General features: G+C 43.0%; 2 protein-coding genes across 2 annotated transcripts in view; both read right to left on the bottom strand.

Moving 5' to 3' along the window:
• Positions 1–15,389, bottom strand: part of Desi2 (desumoylating isopeptidase 2) — a 167,457-nt gene that overhangs the window by 83,572 nt on the left and 68,496 nt on the right. The gene's annotated exons all lie outside the window — the stretch shown is intronic.
• The window catches only part of LOC127697239 (cation channel sperm-associated auxiliary subunit epsilon-like), a 100,883-nt gene that overhangs the window by 32,936 nt on the left and 52,558 nt on the right, over positions 1–15,389 (bottom strand). The window contains exons 11-14 of the mRNA XM_052200235.1: positions 14,423–14,877; positions 13,073–13,131; positions 10,340–10,415; positions 4,675–4,727 (exon numbers count right to left, since the gene is read on the bottom strand). Of these exons, the coding sequence (XP_052056195.1) occupies positions 4,675–4,727; positions 10,340–10,415; positions 13,073–13,131; positions 14,423–14,877 (643 nt within the window). The remainder of the gene's footprint in view (positions 1–4,674; positions 4,728–10,339; positions 10,416–13,072; positions 13,132–14,422; positions 14,878–15,389) is intronic.

Here is a 15,389-nt window from a genome sequence, read left to right as displayed (position 1 = left end):
TAATGCCCTTAAACCAACAGTCTAAGAAAGGAATAACAGTGTTAGGAGGGGTGATAGATCCAGATTACCATGGGGAAATTGGATTGCCTCTCCACAATGGAGGTAAGCAGGATTATGTGTGGAGTGCAGGAGATTCCCTAGGGCATCTCTTAGTACTACCATGTCCTGTGATTAAAATCAATGGGAAACTACAACAGCCTAATCCAAGCAGGATGACAAAGGACACAGACCTATCAGGAATGAAGGTATGGGTCAATCCTCCAGGAAAAGAGACAAGACCTGCTGAGGTGCTTGCCGAAGGTGAAGGAAATACAGAATGGGTAGCAGAGGAAGGTAGTTATAAATACAAGCTAAGGCCACGTAACCAGTTGCAGAAACGAGGATTATAAGTAATATGAATGCTTCTATCTTATTTTGTTAAAGATACATTTGTCTTTCTTCCAATCCCTTTAACATCAATTGGTGTTGAAACACTAAAAGAATGTTCCCAAGGGACATTTCCCCATTGTAAATTTACAAATGCATTTGCGAGTGTACGAGGAATAGTTATATCATGTTAGGCGTATTCACAATCTTGTTATTGTTTCATGAGGACATGAGATATTATTTGTGTCAAGTTGACAAGGGGTGGATTGTAGTGGCTATTCCTGGTTGTCAACTTGACTATATTTGGAATGAACTACAGTGTAGAATTGGAAGGCTCACCTATGATCCTAATTTGGAGGCTCAGAGAGATAAGTTTCTGACCTGGATCTTGGAGGCTCAGAGAGATAAGTTTCTGACCTGGATCTTGGTATGGAGATCTTGAAGCATAGTGGCTAAGACAAGGAGATCTCCGAGTTCAAGATCATTTAGGATTAAAGGCATGGATCTACACACCTTTAATCTGGGCCACACCCTCTGCTGGAGACCTACAGCCTTTAATCTGGGTTACACCCTCTGCTGGAGATATATAAGGACATTGGAAGAAGATTCTCTCTCACTCTTCCTTGCCTGCTTGCCTCGTGGGACTGAGAAACTGCTAGATCCTTGGAATTCCATCCACAGCTGCTGCTGACCATTGTTGGGGAGTTGGACTATAGACTGTAAGTCATCAACAAATTCCCTAACTATATAAAGACTATCCATATGTTCTGTGACTCTAGAAAACCCAAACTAATACACTCCCTGTCTAAGACCATAATTATGTATAATCATCCCTGAAGATAACAACATATATCTATAATGCAAAAAATAACCAACACCATCAACCCCAACTTAAGGGACTGCAACTTAAATTCAGAGATCTGCTTGTTTTAGCTCAGACCCTGTGCTGTGCCTGCAAGACTAAGCTGATATCCTTGTCCTCGGCTCAGAGCTGCACTTTAGCAGCTCGCCTGAGTAGCCCAGGTTGGCTGGCGGTTCAGCCTACTGCTGTAGCTCAAGGACTCTGCCATCTGGCATGCTGTCAGATTTGGGGGGTGGGTGCATCTGTGTCTTAGTTTATGCTGCGAATCCCTGGAATCATGTTTGCCAAACCAACATGCATTTTTAGCTCAGCGAAAACCCAATGTTGCTAAGGTACCATTCCCTGCACCCCTACCATTCCTAGACTGAAAGGGACAGCATGTGTTTTTGTTTTGTATGCAGGAAGCTGAAATCAATTTTGTTAAAAATGAGTTCTTGCCACACATTGGGTACCAATATGTTGTAGAAAATATTTAATCCCAATCGGGGCTTTTTAACCTGCCTTGATCATTCAGTTCACAGATAAAAGACACCCAACCTTTATTGTTATAATAAGCCTTAATCAACGCTAGAGCTGGGCAGATATCTGCCCTCTCTGTTATTATAATCTATTTCCCTATCAATAAAGCCCAAAATATAATTTTCCATATGCCATCTGAGCAGCTCCTAACTCTGATTGGCTAGCACTCACAGTCATGTTTTTATGACTCACCTACACCATGGTATCTTCCTCCTGTTTCCACTTCCTCTCTCCTCCTCTTGGTTCCCCAGACCCCGCGCCCAGGAACTGCAAACCCTGTGTCTTAGTCAGGGTTTCATTGCTGTGGAGAGACACCTTGACAAAGGCAACTCTCATAAAGGATAATATTTCATTGAGGCTGTCTTATAGGTTCAGAGGTTCAGTCCATCATCATCAAGGTGGGAGCATGGCAGCTTCCAGGCAGGCATGGCGCAGGAGGAGCTGAGAGTTCTATGTCTTCATCCAAAGGTAGCCAGGAACAAACCACTTATCCTTAAGCAGCTAAAAGGGTCTCTAAGCCCACACCCACAGTGACACACTTCCTCCAATAAGGCCACACCTACTACAACAAGGCCACACTTCCTAATACTGCCATTCCCTGGCCCAAGAATATTCAAATCACCACATTCCACTCCCCTATAGGCTTGTTCAAACACATGAGTCTATGAGGGCCACACCTAGCCATAGTATGATGCAAAATACATTTAGTCCAACTTCAAAAGTCCCTATAGTCCATAGCAGCCTCTGAGATCCACACATGATATGGGCTCCTCCAATAGGCTTTTGCCACTTCTCCAGCTCTGTCCTCGGTAGTATCCTAGGCTCTGGTTGACTCCACACCACTGCTGCTGCTGATCCTATGGTAATAGCATCTCCAACACACTGGGGTCTTCTGATGCGACAAAGCTTCACCAAAGGCCCCTCATAGACTCCCTTCATGGTGTCAATTCTCAGCTTCTTAGCATTATTCCTTTTGTCCTGAGCTGTCAGCTGCACCTGCACCACAGGTCTTTCTTGGTGTCTCACAGTATCAAGTCTCTCAGCTGCTCTTCATGACCCCTTCATGCGTTCAAAGTCACTATCATCTGGGTGATTCTTACACATTACCTAGTACAGCTACAGCGTGATTTACCACCTTAGCTATCTCTGGATCACAGCTTCTTTGTGTTCTCAGAAAACACGTCCCAGAAGATTTCACCTCAGTGATGCTGGTGTCTTCATCATTGTGAATGGCTTAGCTCCAAATAACCTACATCAACTGTTCTAGTCGACCTTTCTATTCTTGACTCTAAAGCCAGAGTTCCATGGCCAAAGCTGCCAAGTTCTGCTGCTAGTAGGAGCTAGAACATGGTCTACTTGTCCTATTACATCCTTGGCTGTCCAAGAACTTGCTTTGTAACTGACCTTGAATTTAGATCCTCATGCCTCTCTCTGGTCTCCTGAGCTCTAGGATTAAAAGTGTATACCACCACACCTGGACCTAAGCTTTTCTGCTTGGAACTTGCTCCATGTCAGGCCAGCGTTAAACCCAGAGATGTGCTTGCCTCTGTCTCCTGGGATTAAAAGTGTGAAGCACCATGCCTAGGCCTAAGGTTTTCATGATCACTATTCCTCAAGATTTGGATCAAAAGCCTGTGTCTTCCAGCTTCTAGACTAAAGATCTGGATCACAGATCTTTTGTGTTCTCTATTTCTGGACTGTATTTCATTTCTAATTAAAATCTAAGTGAAAACAATAACCAAGTCCCTTGTTCCACTGCAAAAGTATAAGCAATAAGCTTAGCAGGGTGAGATCTTGCACTTAGATAACTACTTCCCATATCTGTTTATCTCCTTGAATATAGGCTTCAGCTCTATTCTGCTTCCTGGTGTCCCTTGAACCACATATTTTGTACTTCTCCTTTCTCAGCTTGCTTTTTTTCATTAAAATGCTCTTCATAAGAGTGAACATTAGTAATCACCCCACAGAATTCATACCCAGCTCCTTTGAGACTTCCTTTGTCAAAGCAATTCATCTAAATCTATTCAAATACCTTAGCCTCAGGCAGACTCTTCAGACAATGGTAAAAGCAGATATATTCTTCACCAAAATATCAAAAGAAACACAAATAAACAAATAAAACCAAACAGTCTCTAGTCCACATGCTAAAACTTCTTGGGTCAGGTTGGCACATTTCAAATCACCCTTAGCACCAATGTCTTCCATACTCCCACTAGGATGGTCCATTAAGCCCCACTTAAATCATTCCATTGCTTCCCAAATCCAAAGTCCCAACATCCACATCTCTTCAAAAAACAAAAAACAAAAAACAAAAAACCCAAACAAACCAACCATGATCAGGCCTATCATGGCAGTACCCCAGCCCCTAGTACCAACTTCTGTCTTAGTTAGGGTTTTACTGTTGGAAAGAGACACCATGACCAAGGCAACACTAAAGACAACATTTAATTGGGGCTGGCTTACAGGTTCAGATGTTCGGTCCATCATCATCAAGGTGAGAGCATGGCAGCTTTCAGACAGACATGGCACAGGAGGAGCTAAGAGTTCTACATCTTCATCCAACTAAAGTCAGGAACAGACTGAGCATCCTTCGGCAGCTAGGAGGAGTGTCTCTAAGCCCACCCGCACAGTGACACACTATCTCCAAAAAGGCCACACCTAATAGTGCTACTCCTTGGCCCAAGCATATTCAAACCACCACATTGCACCTACCTCAATTATGCCCAGCTACAGGCTGTAAACATCTTTATTTGCCAATCGGGGATTAGTTGCTGGGCAAGGTCACATAATGTTTCTTGGGTTTACATGTGGATTCTCTTGTCCCTGGGGCAACCAGGTCTTGGGGGCCAATATGTAGCATTGTAATACACAGCAAAAGACCAAAGCTCAACAGAGTAAGACCCAACAAATAGAAGTAATATACTTACCCTCGAACAATAATGTATTTACTTGAATCACAGCCAGTATCAATTTCGAACACCTAAAAATGAAGTAATTTTACAAAGTGAACTCAGCGGCTCTGACTCGAATGATCTAAGCTAGAGTTCGAGCCAACGGTGGGTATAGTTTAGAAACACAGACAGAATTTCATCCCTTATCTGAAATGCTTCTTGCCAGGAGTGTCCCAGATTTTATAATATTTGCATATATCTAATGAGATAACTTAGGGCTGAGCCCTAGGAGAACCATGTCTTCTACCTCTACTGCTGCAACCCAGTCAACACCGTGCTTGCAACCTGCATGGTAGACTGTCAGCAGGCATCTGTCATGTGCTTAGCTCAAGTGGCAACTTGTCAGGGAATGGAATGGCCTCGCATGTAGCAGTCTTTCTTGCTTTGCTAGTTCTGGTTTCCCTAACCCTCATGTTTAATCAGAGGACTAACAGGTCAACTACTGACAGGCTCAGGCTGTGACCATAGGAAATCTGTGTCCAGATTTCTTTGACAGGAAATCTGTATCCAAATAATCATGCCTACAATTCATTCCTTGGTGCAGCAGAACTGTCAACTTAGCTACAATGGAGGTAAAATCCTTTGGGGATGTGAGGGACATTGAAGTACAGCCTTATTACAGGGAGCTCCACAGTAAGAGCCAAGAGTTTAAGCTCTATTAAAAGCAAAACACATAAACAAACTAAAAGACTTTATCTATTTATGTTCATTTATTAACATGTACATCATTTTTATGACTGGTATAAAGTATATATTGTGTTGAATATAATAAAAAATTATTGAAAAAATAAAATAAAATATGATCCCTCCAGTGGCAGATCCTTCCGGATAGGACGTGATACTAGGAAAATACATCTTATCCCTCTGCGGTCCCATCTCCAAAGAGAGCTAACTTCCTCCTGCTTTCTCTCTTCTTCTGTCCAACATGGAAGTCCCGCCTACTTGCCCAGTGACTGGCTCCTTTATTCATTAGGGGATTGGTTCACAAGAACAGCACCAGGGCCATCCACAACATCAATTAATCTTCCTGCTTTTTGCCTGACCATGATTTGATAAAGGTATTGTATGTAAGTCCCTCCATTGTTGAAGAGATCCAATGTTTTTCTACAAAGGACATGACAGAATTATGACTGTGCTCTGAAAACAAGAGAACTTTTTTGCTTTTCAAACCAGACACATTGGATTTACAGTTGAAAGAAGGTTAACTTCATCAAATCTCCACCATTAAGGAAGAACTCTTGGCCACCACTTTACTCTGCTGTTAATATTTAGAAATATATTACCTAAAAATTATGCAAGTGTCTGTAGCTAAAATAATGACTGTGTCAGCCTTAAAAGAAAGCTTAAGAAGACAGAGTTGAGGGCTGGAGAGATGGCTCAGCAGTTAAGAGCACTGACTGCTCTTCCAGAGGTCCTGAGTTCAATTCCCAGCAACTGCATGGTGGCTCTCAGCCATCTGTAATGGTATCTGATGCCCTCTTCTGGTATGTCTGATAGGTGGGGCTTGGTGATCCCAGGCCTAGGGTTGGAAGAGACCACAAACAGAAGAAGATGGAGAAAGGAGAAAAGACAAGGAGTCAAGAAAGCATGACTATGAGGGCTGGCCAATTGGAATTGAAAGCAGCCCAAATGAAACATAGTAAGTAGTAACTTGGGGTTATTAATAGGTAATAGATTTTAGAGCATCTCAGCCTCAGCGCTAATAAAGCCTTATTATCAATATAAATAGTGTGTGTGTGTGTCTGAATCATCAAAGGCAGGGTAGAAGCTCCAGATTGTGATTAAATATTTTCTTCAACAATTCCTACCTCTTCAGTTTAGGTTGAGGGTCAGCAAATGTTTATGTGTGTATCTGCCTGCTTGTATGTATGTGTACCACGTGTATCTAGGTGCTCACAGGCCAGAAGACGACGTGGGATTGCCTGGAGCTAGACTAGCAAGCAGTTGACAGGCAGCCCATATGGGTGCTAGGAACTGAATGTGAGAACTGAGCTCTTACTGCTGAGTACTCCTTCAGCAGCAGGTACAGCAAATTCACATGGAACAATGGATCCCACATGGGAATTCCAATGGCCTTTGCTATTGACATACTGGTGGGTGACATATTAAGAGTTGTCATCTCCCCATTAGCCAATTCTTCTCCCAAAGAAATAGCAGGGACTTCTGGGGGCTGGCTTACACTACTCCATGTTCAGCCCTTGGTGCAAGGCTGAAAGGTGACATGATGCCTTGTTGGAAATGACAGTTCTTTATGCGGCATGCAATGAAACAACAGAGTGACAAAGATGTCAGGTTCCAATTCAAATGGCTCATTCTAGCCCATTTGGCCCCCACAAGTTTTTTGTTTGTTTTTGTTGTTGTTGTGTTGTTTGTTGTATTGGTTTTGTTTTTGGTTTTGTTTTTTGAGACAGGGTTTCTCTGTATAGACCTGGCTGTCCTGGTACTCACTCTGTAGACCAGGTTGGCCTCGAACTCAGAAATCTGCCTGCCTCTGGCCTGGCAGTTTTAAGAAGAGCCGGACATCACTGGATGGGAAAAGAGCAGAGCTGGTACTGTCTATCTCATGACTATTTCCCAAGAGGCCGATGGCTTTCTTAGTCATGAATGGCTTGAGAGTGCAAAAAAGGAACCTGTGCTTGAGAGCATATTCTATAGTTGGTACACAGGTTTTGATTTCCATGGCTAATAAGACAATCTGTCTCTATTACAGCACCACCTTTCCCTGTTGCTTAGCAGGGACTTGCGCTGCATTTCAGAGAGAGGTCACTGTACACTGCAGTGGGCCTAGGAGATTAGGTCTGAACCAGGTCTGCCCCGGAGAAAGAAAGAAAGTGGAAACTTCCCCTCCCCCGACTCTTATTAGAGAATGATTCTGTGGCAGGCACTGTTTTTTGCATACTTTTCATAAATAACCCCACTTATTATTCTAACATCTCCACAAGACCCATGTTCCCTTTTGCAGGGAGGGCAAAAAGGCCTCACAGGGCATAAAGAAGCCAGGGAACGAATGGTGTAACTGAGACCTGATGTCAGGTGAGATAGATCTGTAGGGTAAAGCTGGACTGGGCAGGATCAGGCAAAGAGGAAGCCGCAACACATTCACAGATTGAGAGGACAGGAGAAACCCCAGGGTTCCAGAAGGTATCTGCAAAGGTCACAGCCAAACCTCTGAAGGCAGAAAGTGCAGACTCAGTCAAGGGTGCAGTTTTATGCTTCAGCTGTAGGATGCAGGTTGGTAACTCGTGCAGCTGTGAGTCAGGGTGGTGTGGTGTTGGGGGCAGAGGGGACATGCAGCTAACACAGCTTCTAGGGAGTGTGTACTGACAGGGCTGGGGATAGACCACATTTTCACAGTTTAATGCTCTGAAGTGGAAACTTAAGGGTTCATTAGAAAGTCAGTTGGGGGCTGGTGAGGTGGCTCGTCTGTTAAGAGCACTGACTGCTCTTCCAGAGGTTCTGAGTTCAAATCCCAGCAACCACATGGTGGCTCACGACCATCTGTAATGAGATCTGTTGCCCTCTTCTGGTGTGTCTGAAGACAGCTACAGTGTACTTATATAATAAATAATTCTTTAAAAAAAAAAAAAAGAAAGAAAGAAAGAAAGCTGGTTGGATGGTGTTTTGCTGGGCGAAGGAATGTTTCATTGAAGCAGATACAGGAGAGAGGACGTTCCATTAAAGCAAGCCCATGAGCTGAGACACGGTGAAGGATTCTTTGCTAAGACACACATGTATTGGTTTGCTTTAGACTGCATAGCTGAACTGCATTTGTTGGGACACCACAGAGAGAAATGCACCAAAAAGCTTCTGGTGGTGTGCTGCGGTTGAATGCACGCACTGAGGCCAAGAGCTGTGCTGAGGTAAGACCTGGGCTGAGGCAAGAGAAGTGGAGGACGTGGGATGTTTGGAGGGCATAAATGTTACTCCATGGTGTGATGGAGACAGAGATTGGCTCGATGGGATCGCTGGCTGTGTAACCACTTCTGAGTCTCTCTTGTCCTCACTGATCTTTGCTTCCCTCAGAGAGGCACAGCTGAGAATTTCTCCTGGTGTTTCTGTTGGTCCCTCCTGCTGACACTAGCCAAGGCTGAGGCCTGGCTGTCTCTACCAGGTCTTGTCACCATTGTTGCTAACCAGACTTTACCGAACTGGATTGCTGGTGTATCCTGAAGTGTTCCTGAGTGGATCAAACTGCTTCCTGCTGACCTGTGAACTGAACTGCTGATTTTCAGACAACACAGACAGGAGTTGCTCCAAAATACCTTTCTAAACAGGTCCACTTCCCCTATATACTTTCTTCCCTACTACCTCTGGTAGGTAGTGGGCTACAAGGAAAGTTAGAGTGTTTAAGAAACATCATTAAAAATAGGACTTGAAAAAAATTAAAACTCATGAAATCTCGACATGGTACAAAGAGGGTCATGCTCTATAGCCAAAAGGAGAGTCATTGAAGCCCCATTCCATTTTATATGTCTGCATTCCTCGTGTGCTCACTGTATAATGACTGGCTGTTGGTGACACAGAGGTAGAGCAACAGTAGATTAGGGACACAAAGGAGGAGTTGAGTATTGGCATGACTGCTAGAGCGCTCCAGCTTGTTCCTCACCCTGGCGCTCGCTGGTGGCTGTGCCTGGCCTTGGCGTCCTTCTGCCTGCTGAGTGTTTACTTATTCTTCACTCACAAATTTCACCTATTTTTTTTGTTCACCTGTCCCTTCTCAAGCAAAGTAGCCTGCTCTTTCCTCTGAGCTACTCTGTAACAGTGCACCATGCTGTCTTGTACCAGGTGTGTTTCCTTTTAGGGAGGCAATTTTATAACTCCCATCACCAAGTGTTCAGACTGAAACAACAGAGGTATAAGAAGATCTTCTGGGGAAAACAACAAACAAACAAACAAACAAACAAACAAACAAACAAGGACATAGAAAGTCCCTCCGGATGAGTGGATGTGTGAGATCCACGTGTACATGTCTGTCTGGCAGCCTCCTTTGACAAAGGCAACCCAAGTGCACTTTTCCCCATTAGTTTCAATTTCCGTTTACACAACTGATCTTCAAACCTTCAAAGACTAATTATGTTACCTTTTTGTATACATTTATCCAATCCCACTTTGAGGGAGAAGCTCATAGAAGGCAGAGCTTATATCCTCTGCTTTCAAACCAAAGGATGGCTATTTGCCCCTGAGAAGCACAAAGGACAGTGAAAAGAGAATGTGTTATTTAGTTTACTAACTGTACATTGTTTTAGTGTGTGTACATGTGTGTGCTGTGCTGCATGTGTGCTGTACTGCATGTGTGTCCATGTCTGTATGGGTACATGTATGTTCAGGTACATATATATGTGCATACTTATGTGTATAGACACGTGGGTGGTATCAGGAGTCATCCTCGATTGCTCTCCACCTGACTCTTTGAGGCAGGTCTCTCTATCAAACTCAGAGCTCACAGACACAACTAGTCTATCCACGCACTTGTTCTGGGGACTCCCTAACTCTACCATCCAAGTGATGGAATTTCAGGTGGGCTGCTATACCTACTCAGCATGTATATGAGTTCTGAGCATCCAAACTCGAGGCCTTAGCCCCTGACTCTATATTATTTTGAAGAAAAATATTTTTATTCTTTTCTCCCCGTGGTACCTACCGGTTTGGCTGTTGGACATGTTCTTGAAATTGCACTAGGTCGGAACTGAAAAAGTGTGAGACCTGTGTTCTTTTTTCTAGGAGAAACAATCCACATAGGTTATTGTAGAATGAGAACAGGTGACAGGATCAACTGTGAAGTCCTATTGCATGATGGCATTAGCCCCCTCTGAGGAGATAAAGAGGCTTGCAGGACTACTAAGTCCATCAAGGTAGCCCTTCGGTGCTGAGCTCCTGAACTCCGCTCCCTCCTTTGGAGCCCACCCATACCTTGACCAGATTTGTGGCATAGCTGTTAATAGAAGAGAGCATCTACCAGCACTTTAGCTGCATCTCACGCACTTTACAAGTGTCCTCAGTCCCTGAATACGGGGTTCTGCACCTGATGCTTTCTCCTGAATGTGAACTTCCTTTTGCCCATAGGGGTTCCTACCCCACTGGCAACACCTTTGCAACAATGAGGAATAATTCACCTCCTAACCACATTAAACTGTGTAAACTGATTCGGATGCCAAGAAAGGTTAGCTAGAATGTCTTTCTTAGTCACCAAGTGTACACAGATCATTTAGTTGTTGGGCAAAGTAGAGGTTGCAAAAACAATAGGCACAGAATGTCTGAAAGTGTGATTCAGACACTCCAGTTCCTGACAGGATTCTACTTTTGGGGGTGTTAGGTTGGACTAAGAAAAAGAAAGCACCTTAGATAACTTTGTGTGGCCTACAATGCAATTCTCAGCAAACATCCACAAATTCAAAAATTCCCAATGGGACCAATACTTTTGATAGGTGCTATAGTTAGTTTTCTGTGGCCCTGACAAAAACGAATTAAGGGGAGTGGAGTCTGAGCTCTCAGTTCCCAGGTGCAGTTCATCTTCATGAGGAAGTCAAGGCTGTCAGGAGTTGAAATATCGATTGTCACATCCACATTCAGGGAGCAGAGAAGGGTGAATGCTTGTGCCTGGCTACCTTTCTTTCTTATATCCCGGGTGTCTCAGTCAGGGTTATTCCTGCTGGAATAAAGCACCCTAACCACAGCACCATGACCAAAGTGGAGGAAAGGCTTCACGTTGCTGATCATCATTGAAGGATATCAGGATAGGAACTTACATAGGACAGGAATCCCCAAAAGGGGGCTGATGCAGAGACCATGGAGGGATGCTGCTTACTGGCTTGCTCCTCATGGTTTGCTCAGCCTACTTTATCCTATAGAACCCGGGATCACCAGCTTAGGGACGAACCACCCACCATGACCTGGATCCGCCCCCATCGCTAATTAAGAAAATGTCCCACAGCTGGATCTTATGGGGGCATTTCCTCAATTATGGTTCTCTCCTTTCAGATGACTCTAGTGGTGTCAAGTTGACATAACCCAGCCAGCACACCAGGAATGCTCCCACTCAGAATGCTCAGGTTTTCCCACCTCAGTTAACCTAATCCCAATGATCCCCATAGGCATGTTCAGAGACCATCTTGCAGATGAATCCAGAAAACATCAAACTAACAGCTAGATTACTCATCCCACAAAGTCAGAGAGAAGAGCCAAAGGGTAAACAGGAAGGGGTGATAGTACCTCTTGTGACTACTGTGTACAAGGAACATTTCCTCCTAGTTCTTTCTGGCTACTGCTCTGCCATCTTGTCTTTTCTTTCTCCTTTGTAGTGTGTGTGTGTGTGTGTGTGTGTATGCAATTTGCATTTGTATATGTGTGTGCACACCTAAGTGTTCATTATATATGCACCTACAAGTGAATATACATGCACACGTGTTCACATGTATGTGTTAGTGGAGGCCAGAGGTAGACATCAGATGTCTTTCTTGATTACTTTCTACCTTAAATTTTGAGACATGGTGTCTTACTGAATGAGGACATGTGCCACCATGCCTAGCTTCTATGTGGGTGCTGGAGGCCCAAATTCAGGTCCTCATGTGTATGTGGCAGGCACTGCGCTGACTGAGCTGACGCCTTGGCCCCTATTTTATTAACAGCACTCATTAGCACTTGGAATTTTCTAATTTGTTCCTTGTTTGGCATTGGTTACTGGAAATAGGTTCTGATATGTGGCTACTCCGTTTTTCTGTTCACAGCTAAAGACTAGTTCTAGGATGGAGAATTTTTCCTTTTGATTGAGGATAGTATGTAGAGACTTTCAGTTGGGAATTCATGATAAAACATGCATGGAAGTGATTGAGTTAAAGATTAGCCTGTTTTGGTTTGGATAAGAGTGACTTAACACCTCACATTTGGCATGGACCCCAGGATGGCACCACCAAGAGATGATGGACCTTAGGGGGTTGGTATCCTTAAAGGGAAATGTGGACCATGGTTTTTCCTCCTTGGTACCAAATTCACTGACTCTATCATGTTCAACTCTGGTTCTGTTGATGCTGCCTTGCCACAGCGGTAGAAGCAATGGGGTCTCTCATGTCTGACCTCAAAACATGAAACTAACCCCTTTCTCCTTTGTATCTAGTTGCTTTAGGTCTTTTATTACAATAAGCAAGGCAAGCTAAGATGGGTCGGTCTCGCCATTTCAGAGGCCCGAAGAAGAACCTTCAGGTGACTTTTCACTGATTTATAAAAAGTGTTTACATTTTAAAGGGGAATTACTAATTTCTCATATATTGAGACATGCAAAGGGTTTTCAAATTTGGAGACCTAAAAGGGTATGAGTTTGTTTAAATAAAAGAAAGCATACATATCAAAGTATCAAATAACATTTAAAGGTCATACTTACTGTAAATAATAGTAATCATCTACTAATTCGTAATTTGTTGTCTGAAAAAACCTTGTTGTCTGAAAAGAAAATTGAAAATTTTCTGTAGAGCAGAAAAGGTGGAAATGGGACTTCAAGTTAGTATCATGTAGGTTTGTAGGTCAAGATGCACTAGACTGGCTCATTCCTCCAGACACATGCTTTTAGACATTTAAATTTTGAGTAAGAAAATATTCTGGATGGTCTTTTTCTTTTTTCTACCCCCACCCCCCAGACAGGGTTTCTCTGAGTAGCCCTGGCTGTCCTGGAACTCACTTTGCAGACCAGGCTGGTCTCCAACTCAGAAATCTGCCTGCCTCTGCCTCCCAAGTGCTGGGATTAAAGGCGTGGGCCACCACCGCCCAGCTTTTTTTTTTTTTCTTTTTTTTTCCCCGGGATTTATTTATTATTATATCTAAGTATACTGCAGCTGCCTTCAGACACACAAGAAGAGGGCATCAGATCTCTTTACTCCTTTGAATCCACCATGTGATCCACTATGTGGTTGCTGGGAATTGAACTCAGGACCTTCAAAAGAGCAGTCCGTGCTCTTAACCTCTGAGCCATCTCTCCAGCCCTGAGGTTTTGTTTTTAAAATACCTATCTATTTACTATCTACTATCTATCTACCTACCTACCTACCTATCTACCTACCTATCTGTCTACCTATCTGTCTATCTACCTACCTACCTATCTACCTACCTATCTACCTACCTATCTGTCTATCTACCTACCTATCTCCTACATATCTACCTACCTACCTACCTATCTGTCTATCTGCCTACCTATCTATCTATCTATCTATCTATCTATCTATCTATCTATCTATCTACCTACCTACCTACCTATCTATCTACCTATCTACCTATCTACCTACCAATCTACCAATCTATCTACCAATCTATCTATCAATCTATCTATCAATCTATCAATCTATCTATCAATCAATCTATCTATCTATCTGCCTACCTACCTACCTACCTACCTATCTATCTACCTACCTACCTACCTACCTACCTACCTATCTACCTACCTATCTATCTATCTACCTACCTACCTATCTACCTACCTATCTACCCTATCTATCTATCTACCTACCTATCTACCTATCTACCTATCTACCTATCTACCCTATCTACTATCTACCTGCCTATCTATCTACCTAACTACCTATCTGTCTCCCTCAGGCTCAGCAGTCAACTAGCCCAGCCTGCCTTTCTCTCAAAACAAAGCAACAACAAGAAAAACAAAAAACAAACAGAAAAAAACCAGAAAACATGTTTTTATATTTATTCAAACCCCAAGTACAGAAAGAAAAAAATACCAACTTACCACAGTTTTAGTACAGAATCCTGACGCAATTTCATACTCAACGTTTTGTGTCCAGGTCAATATCTCTGAGCCATAGTGCTCCAAAACAATATAGAGACCTCGATTTTCAGGGTAGACTATTTGAGTCCAAATTGTTAGACTTTCTCCTTTATCAAGATGGTAAAACTGACTATGAACATTGTGTTGAAATGCCAGATATGGGCACCAGTCTTCTAAATCTTCATTTATACTTTGTAACTCCAGAGCTAAGGGATATGGATGTAGCTGCAACTGGTACTCTTCATCGAGCTTTTCATTATAGTATAAAATACATGTTTGATGAGATCTGTCAAAGAGAAGCCCTGTCTTTGCGGTCGTGTTTGTCCATGTATGTAGCTTAACTGCCATGGTAATGCCAGTCTTGATGTAGAACATTACATTATTTTCCATTTTTACCAAAATATTTCCAATAGTATCTGGAAAGAAGACAGAGAAATATTTGTAATTTACATTTTTAATTTTTCTTTACTTGTGTGTATTTGCACGTGTGCATGCTGCAGCACAAGCCTAGAGAGCAGAGGGCAATCTGTTGAACTTGGTTCTCTCTTTCTACCATGTGGGGTCCAGAGAGCAAACTCAAGACTGTCTGGCTTGGGACATCGACTTGAGTAAAACAAAGTATGAACTGGATTAAATCTAACCCTACCCAGGAGGTCAGATAGGAAGACTAAGGCCATATGTGGCTGATATAGCCATGAATCTTATTACAATGGTGGGAAACCTCAGATTAGCATTCCTTCAACTTCAGGAACAAACTGTAAACTAGGTATTGGTAAATGATAAACTGATAAAGGTATTATAAATGTCAATAAAAGCCAGAAGCACAGCTTCTGAAAAGCACTGGAGTATAGAAAGGCCAGAGGTCATGCTCAATTATTTCAAATGCTACTGCCCTATCATACAAGACGACTGGAACCTGACCTCAAGT

This window comes from Apodemus sylvaticus, chromosome 12 (genome assembly GCF_947179515.1).
Source record: "Apodemus sylvaticus chromosome 12, mApoSyl1.1, whole genome shotgun sequence".
In the NCBI taxonomy this organism is placed as follows: Eukaryota; Metazoa; Chordata; class Mammalia; order Rodentia; family Muridae; genus Apodemus; species Apodemus sylvaticus.
This window is presented reverse-complemented; position numbering and strand designations above follow the sequence as displayed.